This window comes from Astyanax mexicanus, chromosome 11 (genome assembly GCF_023375975.1).
Source record: "Astyanax mexicanus isolate ESR-SI-001 chromosome 11, AstMex3_surface, whole genome shotgun sequence".
Classification (NCBI taxonomy): domain Eukaryota; kingdom Metazoa; phylum Chordata; class Actinopteri; order Characiformes; family Acestrorhamphidae; genus Astyanax; species Astyanax mexicanus.
The window spans coordinates 41,700,746-41,714,767 of record NC_064418.1 but is presented as its reverse complement, the minus strand read 5'-3'; the positions used below and the strand labels follow the sequence as shown (position 1 = coordinate 41,714,767).

At 37.3% G+C, this 14,022-nt stretch overlaps 1 protein-coding gene across 3 annotated transcripts in view; it reads left to right on the top strand.

Moving 5' to 3' along the window:
• Window positions 1–14,022, top strand: part of LOC103025319 (coiled-coil domain-containing protein 148) — a 112,969-nt gene that overhangs the window by 23,470 nt on the left and 75,477 nt on the right. For all 3 annotated transcript variants that reach the window (XM_022680135.2, XM_022680137.2, XM_022680136.2), the window contains 3 exons: window positions 1,563–1,666; window positions 8,036–8,139; window positions 9,503–9,648. In XM_022680135.2, the coding sequence (XP_022535856.2) occupies window positions 1,563–1,666; window positions 8,036–8,139; window positions 9,503–9,648 (354 nt within the window). The remainder of the gene's footprint in view (window positions 1–1,562; window positions 1,667–8,035; window positions 8,140–9,502; window positions 9,649–14,022) is intronic.

The window sequence follows — 14,022 nt, the reverse complement described above, 5'->3', positions numbered from 1 at the left end:
TATATATATATATATATATATGTATATATTTTACAGTTCTGGTTTAACCCCACTCTTCCCTTATTCCGTACTTGGATTTCCAATACTCTGTCAATTGCTATTCATGAACGTTCATGCACTAGGGCGCTTCAGGTAAAACCATTAATATATGGTCAGATATTATTAACCATTTTAGAATTTTTTTGTAACAGGTTTCTTCTTTTTAAACTACAATAATATATATATATATATTTTTTTTTTGTTTTTTTTTCCTATATTGAATCTCAGTTCAGCATAATTATGTTTAATTTTCTATCGTTGTAATACTGTGTATATTGACTGTATTTGTGTCTCACATGATCCACTGTACTGACCTGTCCCACTGCTCATCTTTTCAATAAACAAAAAGTTGTTCAAAAAAAAATGTTGTGCCCTTAATCTGATTATCATGAGCTTTCCTAACCCAGTATTGTGATAATGTGTGGTTTCAGACTAAAAATATATGTGTGTGGGTGGAGGAGGTGAGGCTAGAAGCAGGTGAAGTTCTTCAAGAGGAGACTATTCTTAATATGTAGTTCAGTTTCTGTTTGGTTACACACTAAAAACTCTAGTGTATTAGACTTGTCTTTGGCTTGTAATACCCTTCCTTGACTATATAGTACGGTGGCCGAGAAAGCCCAACGCAGTGCAAATTGAAAAGCGCTGCAAAAGCACAAAACACATCCATCAAAATTACAACACAGGCGCAGCAAATAGAAAAACGCGCTGCAAATAGAAACACGCGCTGCAAATACAACCACAACACAACAGAAGTGATATAGGCAATTCTACTAGATGTTACACAACAACACAAAACATTCTGAGGCCACTGGGCACTGAATATATGTTATCTGATTGACTACATTTGAGATAAGAGTGAAGTTGCCCAGGTATTATTTTTGGCCAAACTAGTAAAACTGCATTTCTGTGGTCCTGCAGGACTTCAGGTGGGGAACAGCCAGAAGCACAGTCATAGATTGCTTGAGGACAAATACAGTGATATGAAACAGTAAAGCTAAATGTTTAATGTTTCTTAGATCTATTCTTTAGCCAGCAGTGAAGCACTTCCACCTTTTAGGCTCATGGGTTAATATTACAATATGTCCTTCACCTACAGGCAGATCATACCTGCATGCAGGTGCTTGGGCTGGTGAACAGATGTGAATCCAGCTGAGGTGTTTTTCATAAATCTGTCTGGATGAACTTTGTGTGTCCTGAGATGATGTCTGGAGTTGGTACAGATTTTGAGGCTGAGCAGGTGGTAGAATTTGATCAGGGTCGGAGCATGCCAAATATGTTTTCCATAACCAGAGGGAAACTGTTTTTTTTTCTCAGCCAGGATATTGAACCTGCAACCTCCTGAGAGTCTCAGAGAGACTAATAGGGCCACTGCTTGAATAGCTGCTCCACTCAGGAGCCCTCCTCTGGGGGAGTCTGATTAGGTTGGTGGGGTGGGGTGATAAATGGATATTGGACATGAATGGGGTTGAGGAGTAGTTGTTGTAGAGTGATGTTATAGTTCATTTCTGTGTGCTTTATCTCAGGTGCAGCAGACTCTGCGTGCAGTTCAGGAGAGGAAACAGACCTGCCTGCTGCACCAACACAGACAGGTGTGGACCTCTGAGAACCACAGACTGGACAAAGCCAGGTAATAAACTGACCATGTACACCTGCTGTTAACAATGTGTATGATTATATCTTTATTAATTTTGCAGACACTCTTATCCAGAGCAACATATCTTATTTTTTGCACTATAATATGTACTTATATATCAATATAATGTGGTGCACCTTATGTATGAATTCTACCAGTCAGGTATTAAGAAGCAGTAAAGCCACTCCATTAAAGTACACTATTATACAGAAGTTTCAGTGAAGTTTCTCCAGCACTGAGGCTGGAGCAGTATTAGCATTAACCGCTAACGGCAGTGCTAGCTCTTTCGCTGTTCAGAGTTGAGTATATCAAGACTATAGCCGGCGTGTTTACCGTGTTAAAACAAGCTATGTGGGACAGACCGCTAGCTGATAGCTCCCTGGCTTACCAGGTGCTGCTAACCGCGGCTAGTACTGCTGCTTACCGTACTAAAATACTGGAAATCTAAGCTTGCTGTAAATAAGCAGAAGCGCTTTATTCACCCAAATAAACTGCTTTTCAGGAGAAAAACCTGTGTAGATTAACATTCAGCACTCGTTTGACTTTGAAAGAATTTTTTTTTTTTTTTAAGAATTACAGTCTGTTGAAGGAAGGACCCCACAGCAGCCCCCCCCCCCCCCCCCCCAGCAGTAAGACCTGCTGAATTAGAAGGGAAAAATGGCAACACCCTTGTTCCTTACTAGTATCACTTAAAATGCGCCTTATAATTTGGTGCGTCTTATGTATGAAAATAGACCATACAATAGACGTTCATTAATAGGGCGCCTTATAGGCCATAAAATACGGTAATACAACCAGTGGAAGCCAATTTGAAATAAACCACTGGACATCCTATCTGACTGTTTACATTTATTTTTGCATGTCCACAAATCAAAAACATATCTGATCTAGTACCACATATGAACGGCTATAATCAGACTGCAGGCAAATCACTCTGTTATTTACTTATTCTAATTTGTTTAAGTGATCACAAACCTATCTGCAAGGGTTGGAGTGGTAAATATAAAGGGTTTTATAACTATGAAGCCATGGTGATGGATCATCTTACTTTGGTCACTTTGCTTTATATTTGACATGCTTGTTGCAAGTGACACATAGATGGACATAGCCGAAGTAGCATATATTTAGTTTTTTTAAGTATAGGCAAAACAACAGTTTGGTTGCAATGAAAACAATTAAAGTAATGTGGATTTACCATTATAAACTGGTGTAGAGTGGTGCCCCTAGTGGTCAGTTACCCTCAGACATTCATTTCCATTCTGTCCTGCTTACATGCTGACCCTGAGTGTGATGTGTTGCAAGGATGAAGGTAATAAATCTCAGCTTCTTATCTCTGGGATCATTCAGTTCGCTGGAGCAGAAAGTTCAAGCTACACTGGATACAGAAATACATCCGATATACAGTACTAATGCTTTCCTAAGTATATCTCCAGTGTTGAAACTGGAGAAAATGTATGGTATGCAGAGTTTTCTTTATGAGTTCACAGAATCATGTGCTTATGGAAGTGTATATCCAACTTTTCCAACTCTTTTGATAACGTAATATATAGCCTAAAGCATTCATAAAGATCTTTTGATTTATTTATTTGCATGCATTTCACATTTCAGAATGAAACACACTGATTTTCTCTTATGATGGGGCTGTGGAAATAAAAATTATATCGCTCTGCTGGTTTACAACACAGGCAATAGGCTCACATAACTAACATATACAGCCTACCCAAAAAAAAGCTGCCACCAAAAAAAAGATTACACACTCTAATATTTCATTGGACCACCTTTAGTTTTGATTGCAGCACACATTCACTGTGGCATTATTTCAGTAAGCTTCTGCAGTGTCACAAGATTTATTTCAATCCAGTTTTGCATAAATTTTTCACCAAGATCTTGCAGCAGCATTGATGATGGTAGAGTCTGACCGCTGAACCAAGTCTTCTCCATCCAGCACATCCCAACGATTCTCAATGAGGTTAAGGTCTGGACTCTGTGGTGAACTCTCTCTCAATCCATGTGTGAAAATGATGATCTCATGCTCCCTGAACCCTGAACTCTTTCACAATTCCAGCCCCATGAATCCTGACATTGTCATCTTAGAATATGCCCATATCATCAGGGAAAATAAATCCATTGATGGAAAAACCTGGTCTATATTCAGTATATTCAGGTAGTCAGCTGACCTCATTCTTTCAGCACATACTGTTACTGAACCTAGACCTGACCAATTGCAGGTTTATAACATTAACATTATTGCCACTATTTGACGATGCCAAGAAAATACAATTTGGTTGAATGTATTGTGGTTCACCTTTAATAATATAATGCATTTAACACAAAGCTTGAACTACCTGTTAACTATGTTATCTTTCATTAACTCCATTGCAAAACTTTTCTGAGACAAAAAATAAGCTAATAAAATGGGTTATTAACTTTTTGCTTTTCCATCCATCAGTCAGTTTCAGGGATTCAGACTGCAAATGTAAACCCCACAGTGGTGGATCTTGGGAGTTGTGGTTTGAGAGTAGCTGCGAACTGCAGGAGGAGTAATTCACAGGAAGGTGACACTCTAAAATGTCCTGTTAAAGCCCCCAGGCTCGTCATCATGAGCCAGTCAGATACTTTATTCTCCTGCAGATCTGGAGCTGCGCTCTGGCCACTCAGGCAAAACGGGGCGAGATAGATGAGGCAAGGCCGCTGATTGCATTTTTCTCGCCGGAGGAGAAGAAAAGCTGGGATGAGGCGGAGAGAGTGAGAGATAGAGAGAGAAAGAAAAAATGTACATAGCGGAGGAGGGAGGTGGGTAAGAGGAGGTAGTGGAGAGGGAGAATAGATAAAGCAGTGAAGGAGGATAGGCGTTCAGGGAAGAGGAAGAAGATAAGAGATAAGGACACACACTCATGAAAGAAAAAGCTCCAGGTGGTACCATTTTGAATTTCTTCACCATGGTGCATTATCCTTTCAGGCCCAGCTTTTTCTTTTTTATATACTGAGGTTCATAGAGTTTAGATGATGTGCCTTGGGGTATTTATGCAGCAGGATGATTTGATATGCTGGCCTGGTTCTTTATGTTTAACTTAATTAACTGACATATCTTAGTACACAGTACAATTCTTAGTGTTCAGATTACAGTGTAAACATATTTTAACTCCCTGGGAGTTAGCTGACAACCCTTAGTGTTAAACAATCCAGGGTTAACAAATCAGGTGCTGTTTCAGCTCCCCACAGTGTATTCTGTCTCACAGGATCTGCCTCCTTGTTTTGTTTCACTCCCAGCATGCTCTGTTTGGGGTTATTAGGAGGGTTTATGTTGTTTGTGAGGGTTTTGCATGTTATATGTGTTTGTTTATAGAAATGGGATTTAGTTTAGTGGTGGTTCCACTGATGGAGTGGTATTTAATCTCTTGGTGTTGGGTTGGAAGTTGGATAAAAGTCTGCACCAGTGAGCTGCCATTTTATGAAAGAACTTTAAATAAAGCTTAGGATAAATATATAATAGCTAGAGATAGAGCCAATTTACTTCATAGTTTTCTAATATTTTATGTTCTGCTGATATATAATAATAATAATAAAATAGTAAATTAAAATTAATACTGTCAAGAGTTTCAAAACTGATAACTGAAAGTAATTGTAAATTATGTAATTGTTCCTGGTCTTGGTGTGCAGTGCATAGCCTTATTGTTTTTTGTGTTATATTGTGTTATATTTGTGTTTTTGTGCTATCCTATTGTGCTATAGGCTAAATGCTTGTTCTGAAAGTATTTTATATTCTTTGACATATATTATTGTATTATATTATATTAGAGTAGATGGGGAGATCAGTTCTTAATAAACATTGTTCTTAAATAATAGGTCTATGCTTCTTCAGTTTTGCAATGTCAATTAACATCATTCTAAATGGATTTTGCTCATTCAAACAGCCTGAAAACGATTTTTAAAAGCTCAGTTTTAATGTTCTATGAACAAAAAAGACTCAGCACAGACTCAGGCCAGGTCTGGCTGGATTTTTGAACCCAATTTAAGCTCTACTGCCATTAGAATAGGACTATAGAGCAGATACACATGAATACATAATTTTCGATAATCCCAGATGTGGGCTAGAGGGGTATAAAGCTTCCCATAATCGATGCTTTTTTTTATTAACTTTGAAAAACGAAGTGTATCCAAACTTTTGATGGGCGGTAAATGTGTACGGGAGCAATAGAGAGCGAGTAAGAGAGAAAGCCCCCTGCAGGTCTATAGTGGCGTATGATTGAGAAGGGCAGCCATAGCTTTGGGGTAATGAGCATGTGTGAGTCAGGCAAGGTTAATGGGGTGCATACATGTGGGATTCAGTAACGAGCTAACGCTATGAACGTGCACTCACACACACACACACACACATCCTCCCACGAACCATGGCATCCAATTCATTAGCACTATCATGCAGCGTGCAGCAGCAGATAAGTTTGCTGGTTGCTCTATTGCAGCATATCCGAGGCCTGCTCCTCCAGTCCTCCTGCACTGCACATTTTGCTGTATTGCCTCTTCTCTAACACACCCACTTAAACCCTTTAGACTCTGAAGGACTCACAATTCAGTGTGTCGCTCACATTACTACATAACTTACATATTAATTTATTAGTTTATAGTGACTATCGTCTGGGTAATGAGTTTTTAAATGAACTAGGAAAGTGCATTTCCTGAAGTGGATTGGATGCACAGCTAAATGGTTAAACTTTGGTCATGGATGGAAATGGATAGGAGTAAATGGGAAGAGGAAGAAGAGATGAAAAGATATATATTTTGCTTATTTAGCTGTTAATTAGTAATACAGAAACTGTTGTGAACTGCTCAGATCTAGAGCTGTCTGTAACTTTTATATACTTTTATTAGGTACTAAAAATGCATTTATGCAATATATATTTACTGTGGTATAGCCTGTATATTCTAAATATTATTCTTTAGTTGTGGCAACAAAAAAATAAAAAAATAAAGACTTTTTTTTTAACAAATCTACATACAACCCTGTTATTTTGACTCAGAATGAAACACAATAAATTCCTTTATATGGTGGTCTCAGGGGTAAAAATGAAAAATAAACTTTTACATCATACTTATTATTTTTTTAGTTTTCTCAATTTTTCAGATGAAGTGTCTCATTGTCTTCTCATTGTCTTCTCAATGTTCAGTCTGCCGCAGACCACACACTCCTAGTATTACATTTTTAGCCTTTTTTAGCTTCACTTTTTGCTAGTAGTCTTCATTTATGGATTTGGTTCGTTTTTGAGCTCTGATACTTTTATGCAGCATTATTAAGTTCATTTCAATTAAGAGAAAAAAATATTTGAGGTTTGTCAGGTATACATGCAAATTTACATTTAAAGGGCATCTTATTTGAATATAATAAGTAATATTTATGTAATTAATTTCTATTATAAACATTGCATTCAATCTTAACTATGTATTAACATGTTCCAAAATGAATTCTTTGCTTTGTTTTTCATTTTATTTCTAGCAGACCAAACATGGCAGCCTTAAAAAGCAAGACTGTAAAACGAAAAGTACACACTTTCCTCAAATTCAAATAATAATTACAATTTAGTCAGTGAGCCTTAGTTAAAAGTGTAAAATCTTCATTTTATAGAATATCTTTGTTTGGAAGTTCTAGTGGGAAATAATATTTAATTGCACCATACAAAGATTTCTAGAGCAAAATTGGCCTTGCTCTCTCTGAGTGGGTATATGGTGCTTTTTCTCTTTATCACTCCAAATGAGTGATGTCTGCAGCACGAGGCATCTGTGAGCTGATGTATCAAAACTGAGTCGCTGCACTGTCCTCAAAGTGCACTGTGCATCAGCAGCAATCAGAAAAGAAGCAGTGGCTGACTGCACATGTATCGGAGGAGGCATGTGTTAGTCTTCACCCTCCTGGTGTGTTGGGGCATCACTAGTGATAGGGGGAGGCCTAATGAGTGGGTTGGGTAATTGGCCGTGTAAATTGTGGAGAAAATGGAAAAAATTAGAAATTTGGTGTTTTGAAAGTAGTCAGTACAGTAAAATGTATAGAGGAATATCAGGTCAAGCACTTGGAAAAAGTGCTATCGCTGTCTCCTTTTACTGACCAAAGAAAGTTCTCTTAGTGGCAGCATAATTGCTCAAACGCAGCCCTTTTGTTACGGCTTCTTTACAGCCCCAGTCAGGAGCCCCAGCGACTGGCAGGCTATAACAGAGGCTTTCAGACACTGAAAAAACACTGAGAGATTGCAGCCTCTACAACCACAATATGTACATTCACCACACGCCGGGCTGGTGACTAAGCTGAGAGGAAGCCTGGGGTGTGTGTGGCACTGTGCACGCAGTTCCTGATGGTTGTTTGAATCGTTTCAGAGAGAAAGCAGAGACAGATGTCAGGAGCTTCCTGGTTAGAAGCAGACTGGAGCATCGGGAGGATGGAGATGCCAGAGATGTCATGAGTGAGCTACTGGACTATGGTATTCATTTCATAATAATGTGATTTGTTGAATTCATGATATTTTTATATTATAATTAGAGGTGTAACAATGCATTAAAACAATACATAATAATGTATGAAGAAATTACATAGCAGTAGTCGAGAATAGTCATTTAGTCAAATATGATCTGATAAACAGTTTAAACTATACAGACAAACAGCACTATTCAACAACCTACTCCAGCACATTATTTAAATTTTGTGCACAAAGGTTTTAATGGTGGATCAATGGAACTATTGCTACCACAATAAAGCAATTAAGCGTTTTTAAACTGTGGAATTGTCACACAAAGTCCCACAAAAATCTAAAAAAAAAAATAAAATTGAATGTCATAAACTTCATAAAAAATATTTTATATACAGTACATCAACATAAAACAGTTTAGCTCTGCCCATTTACACTGCAGTTATGAGAGGTGTTATAGCCTAGAATGCTTTTTGAATGAGATACAGCACAGAGTAGCCAATCAGAACAGAAATAATTTCCATATACACCACTTCAGGTTCACAATCAGTGTCTCTGATTTTGCTATTTATAGGTATATGTTTGGATGAAATGAACATTGTTGTTTCATTCTATAAATTACAGACAACATTCCTCCCAAATTCTAAATACAAATAGTGTCATTAAGATCATTTATTTGCAGAAAATGAGAAATGGCTGAAATAACAAAACAGATGCAGAGCTTTCAGACCTCAAATAGTGCAAAACAAAAAAAACAAGTTCATATTCAAAAAGCTTTAAAAATTTAGAAATCAATATTTGGTGGAATAACCCTGGTTTTTAATCACATTTTTCATGCATCTTGGCATGTTCTCCTCCACCAGTTTTACACACTGCTTTTGGATAACTTTATGCCTTTACTCCTGGTGCAAAAAATCAAGCAGTTCAGCTTGGTTTGATAGCTTGTGATCATCCATTCTCCTCTTGATTATATTCATATATTCCAGAGGTTTTCAATTTGGTAAAATCAAATTTAAGAGTCCTAAATGCAATTTAAGAAAAACAGCCTGTTTAATTTTAAGGGATAATAAGGCAAAAACAAAAACATTAAACTCTAATGTACATTTAAATTCTGATTTGTTTTGGTGCATGAACACATAAAATGCTACAAGCAGGCTCTGGGGAAATAAATAAAATACAAGAAAAATGTAAAATAATGGCACTTTCAAATACAGGCTGTGGATGAAGTGTGTGCATTGTATGTGCTTGTGGGTTTGCATAAGTTGCATGAATCATTGGTGTGCACTGATGTGTTTGTGCATGTTATTAAGTCATTTGTATAATGTGCAATGGAGTGTTTGACGACTATGTATGTATGTATGTATGTGTGTGTGTGTAGAGCTGCATTTGGAGCAGGAGCGTGATGCATTTAGATCGGCCACGGTACTTCCAGTCTGCCAATTGAAAGAGGACCTGCAATGGAGAATGACATCAGGACCTCCAGCAGCCAATCAACATGCAGAGTGGGAGCAAATCCTCCAGCAGGTAACCAATCGTAACACAAGCTGCAAGCAAGAACGGAATCTGTATGCATATACAGTGTGTACACAATATCAATCCCTTTACACACTAACAAAACAAGCAATGACACTATGTACACACACACACACACTCTCAGATATAAATGCAAATGGGATTAGTTTAACACAGATAGGTGCTGTTAAAAAGGAATATATATATATATATATATATATATATAACCTCCCACATTTATCATGAAACTTTCCCGTATTCCTGCATCCATAAAGATTAACAAGAACTTTACCACAGTAAAATTCAGGACATAGAAAAAGCATCAGGTTATTCTAGTATGATGCTATATACTATCTGACATACCTATACCTTCTAGGGCTGTAGAACATGACCAAAATCTTATATAAACTTTTATATATCTTATATATTCCTATATCTAATAGGAGATTTCAATAAATATATTATATAACAGTACAGCACAATATAACAGCACAATATTTCTAATTTTCTATCATATCAATGAGTGAAACATTATTGTATGCTTATATATTAACCACACAAAAAACTATTTATTATTATATTAAATACTATTATATTATTATATACCTATTTAATTTAACATTACATGACAAAAGTCATGAGCTACATGAAAATGTAAATTTACAGTAAAATGTTTCCTCAGTGGACACACCCACACCTGTATAAGTAGTGAGTTAAAAAGTGAGTGAGTGAAAAAGTGGGAACACTGCAGGTCAGAGCAGTGTTCTTTAGCTTCCAGTAGATACCAGTCCTATGACATTTGGCAGATCAGTGTATATAAATAGAAAATAAAAAAGTATTTTGTGTACTTCTCACACTTTGACACTGTAAAAATGTGACCAAAAATCTTTTTTTTTTACCTTTCACTATCAGTTCTATATACAGGTGAATTTAAAATATGGTACCATTGTGTTTTATTAGCTTATTACCTATGTCTTACCTAGAACTAGACACTGAATCTGCATTCTCTGAAGTGATGGCTCCATTCAAACGATTTGTGGTGGATTGAAGGGACTTTTGGAATCAAAAACATTATTTTAACATTAGTTCCTTACCTCATTAATGTTTTTGTGGCCATCAGATCCTCACAATTCTCACCCAAATATTTGTACTGCAGCAAAGTTGGGAAAACTCCCTATTAAATCTCTTTTTAAGAAGAAGAATTTGTGAAAAGGGGTTGGACAATCTGGTGTCTGCAAACTTTTTACTACTGATAAGTGCTTGTAAGTGACAGAAGACGACAGGCCCGGACTTTTCATCTTATAATTGTCTTATGGTCTCGTTCTCTCTGTTTGCTTTCAGGCTTTCTCTCCCTGTCATTACCTTCAGAGGCTCTAGTTTTCTTTAGAAAAGCCGACTCATGTTTGCGCACTAAGGCATTCACTTCCAGCAGCAACAGCATAGACATAATAGTGCAGAACTTTTCCCAGCCAGAATAATCCCCCAACACACACACACACACACACACACACACACACACACACACACACTCACACAAACACACACACACACACACACACACACACACACACACACACACACACACACACACACACACACACACAAACAAGCCCACAATTTCCCACGCATACATGCACTTACACACACATATTCTTTTTTATCACAAAAGCATAGTTAAAAGCATCTTCCAGAAACAAGCTAAGCTGCAGAAAAATATGGAGCTAAAATAGTAGCTTTAAAATCATTTTTGGTACTCCACTTCTAACTTTAATATGGAGAGTAGCAGTACTGTTGTTGCTGCTCAATGTTTAGCATGTGTCTGTGTAACAAGATCTTGCAAAAAAATCTTGCAAGGCCTGCATGACACTTCAAGTTACCATATTTTTAAGACTATGAGGTGCATTTAAAATGCTTTACTTTTCTCAAAAATCAACAGTGCACCTTACAATAATCCGGCTTATCACCTTGCGTATGAATTCTACCAGTCAGGTATTAAGGAGCAGTAAAGCCACTCCGCTGAAGTACATCCTTACTAAGGCTGGGTGCAGCAGCATTAGCATTTTTAAGCAAATACTGGAAATCTGAGTTTACTGTAAATAAACAGAAGCACTTTACTTACGCAAATAAGCAGTTTTCAGGAGAGAAATCTGACTTTTTGTGTTACTTTCAGTGACAGTTCTGTAACTCTCAGCTTGTCCAGAAATGCTTGTGAAAGGTGTGTACTTTTTGAAGGGTGTTTTAAAGTGCACATTCCACTTTTCTACTGTAGGGGGAGACAAGAGGAAGAAATACAATTTTTGTTTAATAATGCTTTAAAAGAATTTTAAATAACATCGTAGTTAATTCAGTAATTTAATATTCATCACACTCTTTCACACTCAAGTGTTTTCTTGCCTTCAGTCATGAAAAAACAGGCTCTGTGGGTAAATTAGCATGTTTATTTAATATGACATTTGAAATACTGATATTTCAAGTTTTTTACACTTTTAAATTCACAGATCTTAAAATATTAAAGCCAAACATGAAAGGTAAATTAATGTGATTATTATATTTTAGAAATCAGCATAAAGTTACAGAGTAGATTGTTCTCTATCCACTGCACTATCCTGGAGCTTTTAAATCGCAGAATGGCTACAGCTGTAGATAGCCTATATGACTGTGAATGCTATATTTTTTCAGCAGAAAATCAATAATTATTGAACAGACTGGATCAAATATTGAATGTACGCTAGCTAGACTTCAGGCTGGAGTGGAGTAAGTGAAACATTTAGGTTGCTCACAGGAGCGGCACAAATGATGCAGGTTTTTGCAGGAATGAGCTGGGCTGTGATGAAGACCTCTAATACAGAGCTTTATTCATTTTTTTAAGAGAAGAGGGAAAGTCATACAGTATAAGAGACTATATAAGGAAAAGCATCACTTTCTGTCACTTTCAATCATTTATTGGTAGTAAACTAAATGGGTCAATTTGCCAGGCAGGGATTAAAGGAGAACTCCGGTGTAAAATGGACTTTTGGTGTAGTAAAACATGATAAAAAGTACTTAACTTTGATGAATAGCACACCTCCGCCCTCCCACAGCGTTGAGAGATCCAGAAACTGTGACAGTTTGTCCAAACACCGTGCCCATGGCAAGGTGGCGTGAATTATCACAGCTGAAATTTACCTGAACACACCTAATTTCTAGACCACCACGCCCATTGGTGTAGATATACACCTAAACTCGGATGCTATTTTAATGGCATGCATGCAAGGCGTGAAAATAGACTGTTGATGGGGTGTAAGGTAGCAAATTTTTGATGTTTTGGTTTAGCCAAAGAAATATAATGCATCACGTTGCTTTAATATTTTACTTTATTTAACAATTTTATTGTTTCATTGAAGTTAAGATTTATTTTTCTGCAAGTAAAACAGCTGTCTGAACAGCCTGAACAAAATTTAGTAAGTTAGTATAGTTTGAACATGCAAAATCTATCTTGGTTAAGAACGACAAACTAATTCAATTTATGTCAAAACTAAAAGATGTTAATGCGTCATGTTGCCATGATATTCTGAGCTTTTGCAACAGTTTCTTTTTTACAGTCAGATGGCCACAGCATGTCTGTGAATGAAAAGCAATTATTTGTGAACAGACTGTGTAAAGTGTTGGATATAAGTTAGCCATTATGTGACTGCAGGCTGGAGTGGAGTAAGAGAAACATTCAGATTGCTCACAGGAGCGGCACGAATGATGCAGGTTTTCTGCAGTAGGACTGTGAAGTGCATCTCTTTCACAAAGCTTAATTCATTTTAGTAGATAAGAGGAAGTCATACAGTGTCAGAAACTACATTAGCATGAGTTTGCAAGATGCCAAGCGTCTGGATATACACTGATCAGCCATAAACTTACATAAACTACTGAGCGGTGAAGTGAATAACATCAATAACTTGGCTAAAGTGACCCCTGTCAAAGGGTGAGAGAACATTCAGTTCTTTGTAGTTGATGCGCTTGAATCTAGAAAAATGGCCGAGCCTAAGAATCTGAGTGACTTTGACACGCCACTCAGAGTCATATTGTAATGGCTAGATGACCGGGTCCGAATAGCTGCAAAGTGGCAGGCCTAGTGGGATGTTCCCAGCATGCAGTGTTCCGTATCTACCGAAAGTGCTTCAAGGTAGGATAAATGGTAAAAAGATAACAGGGTCACAGGGGCCCCAAGCTCATCAATGTGATCCAGGGAGGTCCCACCTCACAGCCAACAGGGCTTTACAGGATCTGCTGCTAACCTCTTGGTACCAGATAATACAGGATACCCCAGAGGTCTTGTGAAGCAAAGAGCTCAATGGATCAGAGCTATGTACTTTGGCAGCACATAGAGGACCTACACAATATACTGTATAGTACTCA